Source organism: Notolepis coatsorum, assembly GCF_963971535.1.
Source record: "Notolepis coatsorum genome assembly, chromosome: 2".
In the NCBI taxonomy this organism is placed as follows: domain Eukaryota; kingdom Metazoa; phylum Chordata; class Actinopteri; order Aulopiformes; family Paralepididae; genus Notolepis; species Notolepis coatsorum.
The window spans coordinates 176,303,618-176,317,076 of NC_140166.1; the positions used below are offsets into that span (position 1 = coordinate 176,303,618).

The window sequence follows — 13,459 nt, forward strand, 5'->3', positions numbered from 1 at the left end:
CCTTAGGACCATGTACAGTTGAAATTTTTAATATAGCGTCGATCGGTATCAAACTGCATTTGATGATCTAATATATGCATTTGTGCCTATATCTCACGTTCTGGGAAATACTGCAGAAAACGATAAAAACATATTTATACTCTAGACCAGGGGTGTCAAACTCATTTTCACAGAGGGCCACATCAGCATTATGGTTGCCCTCAAAGGGCCAAAGACCGTATAAATGTTAATGTAATGTAAAATAAATGTAGCTACACATTTACATATTGTTAAACATGTTGTTTCTGTATTTATTACTTATTCAAGTTATACATATTGCATATGCATTTGCATAAATGTAAAAATATATGTTAGCTTATGTTATTTTAACAAATAATTTTAGTTTATCAGAACCCCATATTACTCCATCAATCAATGATCAAACCATTCAAGTAAATAACAGAAGAATATCATCAAATACAAGCTATGACATTAAGTTTGTTCAAAACCTTTTTGTCACAGTCAAGAGGGGCAGAACTAACAACTGTGAGCTGCAAAGAACACGTGGGACAGATGTAGCAGATGTTACAAAAACAAATGGCTGCACACAACCTTGCAGAGGCCATACATCCAACTAATGGAAGATAGTTTAATTAACTTTAATTAACAGATTGCAGAATGGGTACAGTACAGTACAGCTCAATACACACAATTGTTAAGGGGATGCAGACCAGAGAAAGACTTTCGACTTGTTTACATCAGGGTCCCCCATTTTCAATTCGTAATGAAATTGCTATTATGTGTCTGCATGAACACACAACTGTAACTGTACTCAAGAATAACAAAATAAGGGTTGTCTCAGTTCACAACTATATTGGTCAAGTTTTGGGTGGGACTTGTTTGCGTCCCTACAGCTTCTTATTCAATTGAGCGAGATGCTCGGTTATGTCACACAGCCAGTTTGCATCTGACAGTTCAGACAATATTTCTTCAACCCTTTGTTACCTATTCCGCCTGGATCTTTTTTGTATTTTGGGCTGTAAAATTGTCAAAGAATGTCTGAGGAGTAAGTGCTTTTGGCTTTTTTCCTTTGTTACTTCATCAATACCTCAGATGTTCAACATACATGTATGTGTAAGAATGTGTAATAACTAAGGCTGTCAAAGTTAAAGCTTTATTAACGCATTAACCCACAATTATTTTAACACTGCTATTTTTTAACCCAATATTAATGTAAAATTATTATTATTTTTTTTACCTGAGCTCTTGGGGGGCCACATCAAATGACATGGCGGGCCGCATTTGGCCCGCGGGCCGTGAGTTTGACACCTATGGTCTAGACGGTATTTTCGTATGAATGAAAAAGTAAAACGTTCCTACATCCTGAATGATAGGTAATCGATGTTGAATGGGCCATAGTAATGTCAATTTAGCAATACAATTTGAAAAGTTATAGCCCTGCAAAGAAGGTGAACATCTCCATAGACTTGCAGTACTGGCAGAGATCAAACAGCGATGGATATAAGTGTGGCAGAGAATGTAAAAGGCAGCTAAAAACCCACTTCTACAGTCGGGCCTTTTAAACACTCATATCCGTTTTCTCTCCGTTCATGTCTGTTTTTTCTTTGGTCCACTTTTTCTCCCATTTTCTATTTTTCTCCTATCCCAATTTTTCATATCGTCCAATTCAACCCTCCCCTGTCTTTGAACGTTGTTTCTTGCCTCCCACAAGCCGGATGCAATGTGGACTAAGTCATACATAGCACGAGTCCCCTCCGATACTCGAGGTAACAGCAGTCGCATCTTTTCATCTGCGCGGCTCGATCTTTCAGCGTCGGGGGTCTGGGCTTTGGAGGGGCCCCGCCCCCGTCGCTTCTTGATTCTACTGCGCATGTTTTTTCCCCACATGTATTATCTCTTGTATTTTCTACTGATGTTTAAAATATGCTGTGAAGCACTCTGTGCACTCGTGCTGAGAAGGGCGCTATACAAATCAAGTTTGACTTACTTACTTTCCCTAAACAATTGTATAGGGGCGCAGCGCCATTTCATAGTTTTCTTATCAGTCTTGGACAATCAACCCTTAAATCCTTGGACTGTCAATCACTCTCCCCTCAGATTCATCACTAATGATAGATATGACACTCATCACTGTGTCCTTTACGAGAACACAAACGCAACAAACACTGGTATTTGTTCATTTTTAAGGCTCTTACAGCTACTCTCATATACCACATCATTATTGGAATGGAATGTTGGAACCTATGGAACCCGTTCTAGTGACTGGCTAGTCCTTAACTCATTGGACGCCAGACCCGATGATAGTCGGGTTAACTCGCCGACCGTTCAGCGCCAATCACGAGTATAGTCGGGTTTTAATTGTTATTTCTTTTATTAGCGATATCCATTCATTTTCATCCATCCAGCCTGATGTTATCGTTGGGAATGGGTCTGAGCTCGCAAAAGGGCAAATACTGCCCCCTACGCCTTCCGGCTAGTATTGCACTCCACTGGGAATGGCATAGTTTTTTTTCTGGGACGATCCAAGCCATGCGGGCGTGGTTTAAATAATCAGGCGAGGTAACCTGATTTCAACGATACATCTGCGACGAGTTTGCTCAGAACAGGGTAAATCTGCATTTCGCTATGTGCCCCTAGCTCATGGAATGAACTCCAACCGTCCTTAAGAGATTCTCCCCTCTGTTCCAGAGTTTAAAACCTTGATCTCCAACCTTTGTCAATCAAGTTGTACGTGTTTTAATTAATTGGTTATCCTGCCCTTTGCCCCTACTTGTCTCATTGTTATGATTTTTTATTTGTTTATTTATAAATTCCTGCTTGGTAATTTTCCACCTTCTCTCACCTATGCTACTCTGGAAGATGCATAACACACACATAATACACTCCAGTGATTGTCTAGTTCTTTAGGTTCCCTGAGCTAGAACTAATTTAGGCAAGACAGCCATCTGTATTAGTGCAGCGGAATCATGGAATCTATTACAACGTGACCTAGAACTAAGCACTTATTTAACACATTCCTTGCCAGCCATTGTACCCATCATTGTACCCAGTCTGCCAGCACTATAAGTCTATGGAGTGGCTCACCTTCTTTGCAGGGCTATAACCTTTTTAATTGTATTGCTATATTGACATTACTATGGCCCATTCAACATTGATTATCTATCGTTCAGGATGTGGGAACGTTATACTTTTTCATTCATACAAAAATACCTTCTAGAATATAAGTATGTTTTTATCGTTTTCTGCAGTAATTCCTAGAACGTGAGTTATAGGCCTAAACGCATATATAGATTATCGATTGGCGTTTCTTCCCTATACACGCTATATTAAAAAATTCAACTGTATATGATCGGTATACGTTATGCTTCATCATGCGTGGAGGAAAGGGGGGGGGGTCGTTTATAATTCCCCGATCATCAGTAAATGCTTTATGTAGGTTGGGTGATATATTAATCAGATCGGTTTGCTCACAAGGAAACTCACAATTGGGTTGAAAATAACGTTATATTCCTCTTACCGTGGGTCAAAGAGACTGGCGGTGAAAGATCCCAGGTATATGACGCCGATCGCCTAGGTCCATTTCCGGTTTGTATGTCGCAATAAACACCGAAATCATATCAATTATTACGTTTAGAAAGCGATCCATTATGTACATTGTGTCTGTCGGGAGTCATGCAACGATATCTGACGGCCGGATGAGTTTAATCGACGCACATCAGCCATATCCTGTAAGCGAGTGTAACTCGCCCGACCATCCACCAGGCGGCGGTATTGAGCCGTCGTTGCCGTCACCTATAGGGTCCAGCTGCAGCGTATATAATTATGAATGCCATGGCGAAAATGGCGGCCAATAACGCTGTAAAGCGATTTTGGCGGTCAATGTGTTAATCAATAATCGTCCACCATCAACATGAAATTGTTTCTGCTAATTGCTATTGCTTATTAACTTTATTACTATGAAAAAAAATTCTGACTATGTATTGATTGATTGTTTTAAATTGATCGTCTGTGTCCGGTTACATGTATAGTAATGCTTTGTACACCATTACAAATTTGGTTCTCCCTCAATGACTCCCAAGTGATTTTATATGCTTTTTTTGCTTATCTCTGTATGTACACTCGACATGACTGTAAATGAGGGAAACCTCAGTTGCCTTTCGAGTTTAAAAACATTGTCCAATACGCACTGGCTCAGCCCCCTCTGTTCCACTGTATGTGTGTGTGTGTGTTTTCGTGTTCAATGTTGAACTATTGTGCAACCTTATACACTGTACTTGTAACTGAGGGGTACAATTCCCTGACTGTATTGATAAGTATGGTATCATTAAACCACTACCGCTTTATGTACTTTAATTACTGGCCATACAGTACACGATATCTAAGTATGATGAACACTTTCCCACATATGAAATCAGGTCCACACAAAGGTAATAGTCAAATATTTAATATATAGCAAAAGGTACATATAATAGTTACTTATTACATTTATGATTTGAATTGAATGCTCTTGTAAGGCAAATGAGTACTCGTAGGCAAATCAACACTGAATGTCCAATCTCTGGTTACACAGGAAGCAAGTATACAACCTGGCTCTTAGGGGATTATAGCGATGGTCACTTAATGATTATAGCTGGATAATATACTGAAGGGGTCCCGCCGGTTGTAAGCCAGTAGGGGGGGTAGGAGAGCCGTCGGCTGTATCCCGTCTGGTCAACGATTTCCAGGGAGAATTCAGGTACAGAAAACAGTGCCCGTGGAACCTTGATCCACAGATGAATACACTTGGGCTCTCTTGTAGACGATAGCTGTAGCTGTCGCTGTCGGTCCACAACGAAGAAGAAGCGAGGCGACCTCAGTCTGGTCTGAGCGCCGTCTCACCTTGGCTCCTCTCGGGGTAAATCCAACACTCACCGGTGTTGGCGATTATCCGCTCCACAAATCAAAGCACCAAAGCAAATAGATATTCCATGCCGTATAGGGCTCAGCAGTCGTCGGGGTAGGTAATCCAATGTGCAGGTCCACTCATCCTCGCCCAGAACTCCTCGGATGAAAGCACCACGCGTGGTCTGCCCAGCCTGGTTAAGACTCTAGATAACGCGAGGAAACGATGGGGGTGCTGCTCACTTTAGAACTCTAACCGAACGATGCACCATACATAGACTATTATTACTTAATAGAAATACGGTGCCAAACTCTGGCAATTCAGCTATTAATTCGCACGAGGTCTCACTGCTATTCTAAGGCCAAACAGGCCGTACTACACCGCACGCGGTATCGTGGGGTGAGGCTTCACGTCTTGTTACTTAGTTGGGTAGAAGGGTAAAGGACTAAGAGGAATTCTACATTTCTTGCGCCATATTTATATGCACGGTGGACAAGTAGTGCCGCTCTGCTTTCGGTAGCCGTATTCCTGCGCGGAGCTGAGGCTAGTAAAGGCATGTCTCGTCGGTACCTTTGAACTTGAACGCCAGGGGCTTGTCCCTGGCGCCTGGTCCTTTTGTCCAATAAGAGAATGAACTATTATGGGCTGTAGTAGAATAAAGGGATATTCAGTGTATATGTACAAGGAATATACAAGGGATATCAAACGATATACAAATACTATTAAATATATATCCATAAATAAATATATATATTCGGTTTAATCTGATCCTTCACAACAGTACTTAAATAAATAACTTATTTGGGCATTACCCTTGTGTTTGCTATTCTATTGAAATGATATATTTCTTTCTTTTATGAATCTGTTTATTTGCACCTTTACAGAAATATTGACATAAACACCCCAACCCCCGTCCCCCACACCACACCCAAATTATGTTGCAGGAAATTACAGAAAATGGCTCTCTTTATTGCAATTTCTTTTGCCTCCTAGACGGAGACCACCCCCTAGTGGCGACTCAGCACTATCTTGTTTGAACATCCTGGGGAAAGCCCTGAGTTACTGTCACCATGGGTCTTCCAGCTGTCCATCTGGAAGAAAAGGTGTGCATAAAAGTCTCTTTCGGGACACTGGTTGACTTTTCATGTCTCTTGTTAATGTGTAGTAGTGTGTGTTATGTATACTCTGGTTATCATGTCTACACCACTGCAGACTGACTGTGTGTTGTTATCTTTACTTATGAAAGCAGAACAGTTTTTTGACTGGCTCTGAACAAGGCCCTGAAACCCTAAACTGCTTCCAGGGTCGTTGCATGGCGGGCAAACTTGGACAACCTTGGGCAACATTGGACAACCCTCCTCCGGGGCGGAGTGGCAGCATTGCACACTCCAACATCACTACATTATTGATAACAAGAGCATCATGTAGTAAAGGATAGTTGTACAATTACATATTCAGCTGTAACATTATAGTAATTTAGTCATAAAAATTTCCAAAATCTAGGGGCGGTTACGTGGCGTAGTGGGCAAGGCACTCGCCACAAATGCGGAGACGCTGGGCTCGCCTGTTCGAGCCCAGCGCTCCACATTGCTTTCAGTTTAGCTGGTCGTTCATACTAATACACATTGGCCGTATTAGGGGGTGGGAAACTGATGGGTGGGGATCGGGCGTTGTGGACAGCGACTCCTACAGGTCGGTTGGTGCGCCTGCGCAGTAGAATCAGGAAGTGTCGGGGGCAGCGTGACTCCTCGCCACTGAGAGATCGAGCTGCGCAGGTGAAAATATGCGACTGCTGTTACCTCAAGTACCGGAGGGGACTTGTGCTATGTATGACTTAGTCCACATTGCAGCCGGCTTGTGGGAGGCAAGAAACAGCGTTCGTGACAGGGGAGGGTTGAATTGGATGATACGAAATTGGGATGGGAGAAAATATAGAAAAATGGGAGGAAAAAGTGGATAAAAAAAATAAATAAAAAAATCCAAAATCTAAAGTAAAATGTTCAGCTTGGGCGGCACACGTGCCGTTGTGTCATTCAGCTGTATGAACATTTTAGCAGCGGCTCTAAATGAAGAGATAAATGTACTTAACAGAATTAAGGATGCTTAGGCGTTCTCAGCTTTAGAAATACAGAACCCCCCCCCCATGACGTATAACAAGACAGTACCTTGACATTAGCATCCTGCATGTTGATGACCCTGTCCAAGTCGGGCTGGGCGCCAGTGGCATTGCCGATCAGCAGGTAGAAGGTGGCTCGCAGCAGCAGGGCCTCAGCGGTGTATCTGCCTCCAGACTCCACTTCCTTGGTGCACTCACTGATGATCTTGTCATAGTTCTCCTCCTCCATATACTGCTTGGCCTTCAGGTAGCCAGAGCTAAAAGGCAGGAGAAAAACAAGTGTTTACTTTCTATGAAGGATGTAATTGGGGAATGAGGAAAAGCAGAGAAACCGTACTCTTCATTAGACACACATTGAAATGTTGCGTCTAAAAAGCCTGAACCCCTGAAAAAAAAAAACACAAGCACAAATGCACCACACACAGAGCATCTATGTACAATGTGGCAAAATAAAATGCAGTTACTGGCTCCAATACAAGTTACCTGGGACACATCCAGCTGTTCCAAAACACACAAGAGCCTGTATGAAGCAACATCCAGCTGTCCTAAAGCACACAGAGCCTGTCCATAGAGACACACTGATAGAAGCAACATCCAGCTGTCCTAAAGCACAGAGCCTGGAGTGTCCATAGAGACACACTGATAGAAGCAACATCCAGCTGTCCTAAAGCAGAGCCTGTCCATAGACACACTGATAGAAGCAACATCCAGCTGTCCTAAAGCACAGAGCCTGTCCATAGAGACACTGATAGAAGCAACATCCAGTGGTCCTAAAGCACACAGAGCCTGTCCAAAGGGACACTGATAGAAGCAACATCCAGCTGTCCTAAAGCACAGAGCCTGTCCATAGAGACACACTGATAGAAGCAACATCCAGCTGTCCTAAAGCACAGAGCCTGTCCAGAGACACACTGATAGAAGCAACATCCAGCTGTCCTAAAGCACAGAGCCTGTCCATAGAGACACACTGATAGAAGCAACATCGAGCTGTCCTAAAGCACAGAGCCTGTCCATAGAGACACACTGATAGAAGCAACATCCAGCTGTCCTAAAGCACAGAGCCTGTCCAGAGACACACTGATAGAAGCAACATCCAGCTGTCCTAAAGCACAGAGCCTGTCCAAAGGGACACACTGATAGAAGCAACATCCAGCTGTCCTAAAGCACAGAGCATGTCCATAGAGACACACTGATAGAAGCAACATCCAGCTGTCCTAAAGCACACAGAGCCTGTCCATAGAGACACTGATAGAAGCAACATCCAGCGGTCCTAAAGCACAGAGCCCGTCCATAGAGACACACTGATAGAAGCAACATCCAGCTGTCCAAAAGCTCACAGAGCCTGTCCAAAGGGACACACTGATAGAAGCTAAATAACATCAATCAATTCTAACAGACCGTGATAAAACTTCAGATTCTAATGGCGCCCTGTCCCATCTTGGGCTAGCTATGCCATTGTATCTGCCCGCATAAAAGAGCAATGCCAACATTTGGCCATAACTCATCTGATCCAAAATGCATTCCCGAGTTTTAAATCAGAAGTGTGCGAGATATGTGCACGACATGACATTAATGTTATCATTTCAACCCAAAGAATGCTTAAAAAAAAGAAGATTTAAAACTATGCATATCCAATAAAACATTGCCTTTGTAATTGCATATAAATGTGTGGCATGAGAAGGCATTGCCTGCATGTCCCTTAGAACAAATATAGCTGCATGCGTTGCAGCCACAGCCACCTGCAGAACAATACACACTGATGTCTCCACACACAAGCACACATGAACACACACATACACAACACAACATTCTGCACGTGTGCACACAAACGCACCATAGGTCACTTTAAACACACAAGAAAAGGACACTTTAAGAAAATAACTTGTGATTGTTGTATAGTATAGTTAGCAACAGCAAGTATAGCGTAGGGACATAGAAGAAAAACTGCACATTGTATAGGAATGTACATAGGATTGATTGATTGATTGATTGAAAAGTGTATAACATATTGCAGAATGGGTACAGTACAGTATAGCTCAATTCAATACATACAATTGTTAAGGGGATGCAGACCAGAGAAAGACTTTAGTCTTGTTTACATCAGGGTCCCCCATTTTCAATTCATCATATGACACACACGACATACAGATAGACAGTACTGCTACATCTATACATTTATGACATACCAGATTTGCAAATACAGTAGTTTGTGATACAACCACCAGCGCCTTTAAGCGATTTATTAACATGTCTATTTACCATGTCTATTCTAGTTATCTTTTTATTACTATTGTTTTATTGCACAATCGTAGCGGGCATGGCCAACCGCATTTCACTGTATGCCCTGGTATGTATGTGATCAGATGAATAAACTCTTGAATCTTGAATCTGGAGAGAGAGTGCTGTGAGCATTTCCTCATAAAGTGGTCCGCACACGGCGAGCGACCAACGTCACTTGGCGATGCGATCATCTGTCGCTCAATGACAATCGCCTGGCCCCCCACACCAGAGGCGACCGTTCACAGGTATAATAATGTGTCGCTCTGTCTAGCTGGGGGTGTGGTTACTTGTTTCCCCCCAGAGGGAGATATAGGAGGACGGACCGGATGTTAGTTTGTTGTGAAGCTAGCGTATTAGCAGGTAGCTGTGTTGTGCTTTACGAGGGAATATTAACCTGCAAAACCCATATTGAGCTGGAATTAAACCACCATATATACGAATACAACCTCTCCTCATTCTTCCTGACATTACTGCATGACTGATCGCTACAATACGTTCATTACCACCGATTGGACAAGTAATGTTATGCACCTGCTGAGAGGATGTTTTTTCACTGAAGACGCAAACTGTTCTGTTCTCAACCATAATTTTCTTTGGACAATAAACCTTATAAACTACATCAGCTGCAGCCTGGACATTAAACTCAGTCAACACCCACAACTTCTTTTGTTACCCGAGTATAAAAACACTAGTAGGTGCATCGTGGCGCATTGTTCATTTATTAGTTAATGACAAGCGGCCACTATAGCTTCTCCAACTAACGTTATTTATTTAAATTGTTCCTGTTAATAATAATAAACATAAGTAGCATGGTAATAATACGTAGGTTATTGATCAATGAATGTATTGATAAATTAATGGTGTACAAATGATACACCAGTAGAAGTCATGTTATTTCCTCATTGTCCTTGCTGTGTCACCTGCCGTCGCCTCAAAAAATAGGATCGAGGCGATTTTTAGGCAGGCGACAGAAATTGCTGCGCGACCGTCACTTCAAAATCTCCTGCCGTGTGGGTTCTCTCATTCATAACAATGGAGGCGATACAATTCTGTCTGTCGCCTCGCTTAAAAAATCGGTCGCCTCACAAAAATCGCCCGCCATGTGCGGAGCACTTAACACACCCAAAGTACAGTACTTAGCATAACACCAACCTCACTGGTGGTAATAATGCAACACACAGACGAAGAGATAAATCTATTATAAATCCATCAACACAATGGTACACACTGTTTAACTAGATCTGAGAAAGGACGTGGCTTCCCCAGTGTTTGTTTGTGGTACCAGACCAAAGACAGTTCCAAAGTTAACGTTACCAGTGAAAAAGGTAGGATGGCACACACATACAGATATTTGGGACAAAGTTGACCAATCTCAATTTCACACCAACATTATGGGAATGCGCTTACCGTCTTCTCCAGAGTCAGACAAGAAGATAGATTTCCTCTCTGTGCATTCAGTAGAAAGCTACCCGGCTTCAAACTGGCCTAGTTTAGCACAAAATGGAAGCGAATACGGACCACTTGTCTAGCTTAAAAAACTCTGAGAAAGGTCTCTTTGGCCAACAGGACCTGCATGTGTGTCCTACCTTCTTACCTTTGGGTATTCGACACTGAAACGACATTGACCCATCTCAAACCCTGCCCTTTTTCCTTAATCCTCCAGTCACAACTGACAAACGAGATTGGAGGATCGAAAAAAGAGGGGCGGGCATAGTTTAATATTTTCCCTGACCTCTCTGTGACCTCGGCGGCCTCGCCCTCGTTGTCCTTGTCCTCGTCCTTCTTCTCTCCCTTCTGCAAGGGCTGGGAGACGATGTCGTCGGTGAAGGAGCTGAAGTAGGACTTGATGAACTGAGGAGAAGGCATCAACGGCTCACGGCTCTACAGGAAGAGGATAATAGGAGTAATCAATGAGGTTTTCGAGAAGAGAACAAAGTAGAATCTCTCTATGGCGTTCTTGTTGTCGTCGGGAGAATGAAAGTACCTTGTATTTCTCTTTGGCCTTTTCCTTTCCAAGCTGCTTCAGTACCTTGTCTGCTAGCAACATGCTCTGTTGATTCTGGAAGGCCTCTAGAATACATACTGCAGTAACATCTAGAGGAGCAGAGGGGGTACAAATGTTAGTTCATTGGTTCTCAAAGTGGGTTCCGGGGGTCCCCAGAACAATGGGTAATATTTGAATTGAGCTATTATTTCAATGACTGGATGTTTAATGAGAGAATGCATGAGAAGGGCTCATTCTGATCATAGGTTTAAATCTCTCCAATGTTTGTTAATTCACATACAGTGTAGACAGTCATCTCAGATGGTGGTCCCCATCAGTCAGTGCTCAAAACCACCATGACTGCAATTTTCTTCTGTTTTTCTTAAAGCCACAATTCCGCCTTGTGTGCTGTCCCACAATCCAATAGACATTGCTTTCTCATTTTGAGAGTTACATGTATTTTTTTCCAGTGAGGGAAAGAGATTATAATTGTATCATAGATGCTTAATTTAGGATTTGTCATGACAAAGTAGGCCAATAATTGTTTGTTCTAAATGTAGTCTAATGTAGCCATGGTGATGACAAAACTCTGGACTTTCACTGATACAGCTCACACCGCCTCCCGTTCATCATTTGTACAGGAACAGGAAGTCTGTTTGACGAACATTGTTACTCAGCTGAGAGAGTTGTACCCTTCCTGCTGACCTGTTGTACAGAACTTGTAAGTCGCTTTGGATAAAAGAGTGAGCTAATTCACTAAATGTAACACCAGAGCTGCAGTACCTCAATTACTAATGTACGGTACGTTGCTCAGTTTGCTCAGACTGGACCGGACACACACAATGCTGCAGCATATCAGACAATGAATTCTGAATCTTTTTTTATATCACCTGGCTGCTGTGAACATTTATATCTGAAATAGATGGCAAATTTCAGTAACTTTGGATCCTACTGGCATCCTGGGCCCAGTGAAAGTCTCATCAACTGGCCCTGGAGGTCGTAGACATGCTGTCTGGGCACCGGGCCCAGTGCTTATGTCCAGCCCCGACTACAGTAATTGCATTACCGTCTGGGACCCACTGGTGGGTTCAGGAGAGTTAAAAAGGCTTAAGTATGTTGAAAAAGACAGGCGACCAAAAACAAAAAGGACAACGATGAAGGACAGACATGAACATACAAATACTGGGGCTTTAATCAGATCATCACAATCTCACCTTCCAGGCACTCCTTCTTGTTGTCTAGTCTCTCCAGAGCCTTGGCCCTCCGGAACAGAGCCTTAATGTAGCGTGGGTTCATCTCCACGGCCTGACAGCAGTCGTGCACCACCTCTGTCCATTTCATCTGAGAAGACACTTCTAGTTAAAGCTACAATGTTTTTGGGCTTCGAAGCTTCAGTAGAAATTATCATTGAAAAACAAAGAAAGCGAAGCATTAGAATAATGATTTTGACACAGCAATTGAAGCATTCGGGTCAGCCCTAGATTTTCTTTTAATTGAATTTTGCAAAACATATCTAAACATGGACACCCTGACTCACAGTCTACCGTGAGTGAGTTTCATTCATCAGAGTAGCAGCAGCGCAGAGATATCCCATTCAAAAATGCCACAGCTTCACAGAAGCTCCCCCATCTAACCAATCAGAGCAGCTCAAAGGGAATTTCGTTTGAATAAGCGTGAAATGTAGTGGTTAGTCTACATGGTCCTCATTGCTGGACTGTGTTGAATGAGGACCACATACATTCAACCACCTAATAGTGCTTATTCCAATGAAGTTCTCTTTGAGCTTCTCTCGTTGGTTAGAAGGGGAAGCCTCTCTGTGGGATATTTCTGCACAGCTGCTACACTGGTGAATGAAACTCCCTCACAGTAGACCGAATCTGTATGGCCATTGGCCACATTAAAGGGGAGATGTTGCATAGCGATATAAACATAGTCATAGCATCAAATTAGTATTTAGATAAACCACCGGAAAAAATCACGTTATAAAAATAAGCCATTTCTAAGAATAAACGATTTGTTATGTCCCTTCGTGTAGCATTTATCAACCAGTGCGCCGCCATTTTGTTCACGTTAAATCCTGACGTCACGGAGATGGTTTCGCCCGGAGCCTCCCACCTCAGACCTGTATCCATGGACCTAGAGGCTGTAGCTAGAATGGATCTGGAAAGTTGACGAGGTGGACAGACCCACAGAGTAT

The 13,459-nt window shown here is 42.7% G+C and overlaps 1 protein-coding gene across 1 annotated transcript in view; it reads right to left on the minus strand.

Annotated features, from left to right (window-relative positions):
- Positions 1-13,459, minus strand: part of tomm70a (translocase of outer mitochondrial membrane 70 homolog A) — a 34,226-nt gene that overhangs the window by 7,666 nt on the left and 13,101 nt on the right. The window contains exons 3-6 of the mRNA XM_084307320.1: positions 12,477-12,603; positions 11,263-11,372; positions 11,011-11,159; positions 7,048-7,255 (exon numbers count right to left, since the gene is read on the minus strand). Coding sequence (XP_084163446.1) covers positions 7,048-7,255; positions 11,011-11,159; positions 11,263-11,372; positions 12,477-12,603 — 594 coding nt within the window. The remainder of the gene's footprint in view (positions 1-7,047; positions 7,256-11,010; positions 11,160-11,262; positions 11,373-12,476; positions 12,604-13,459) is intronic.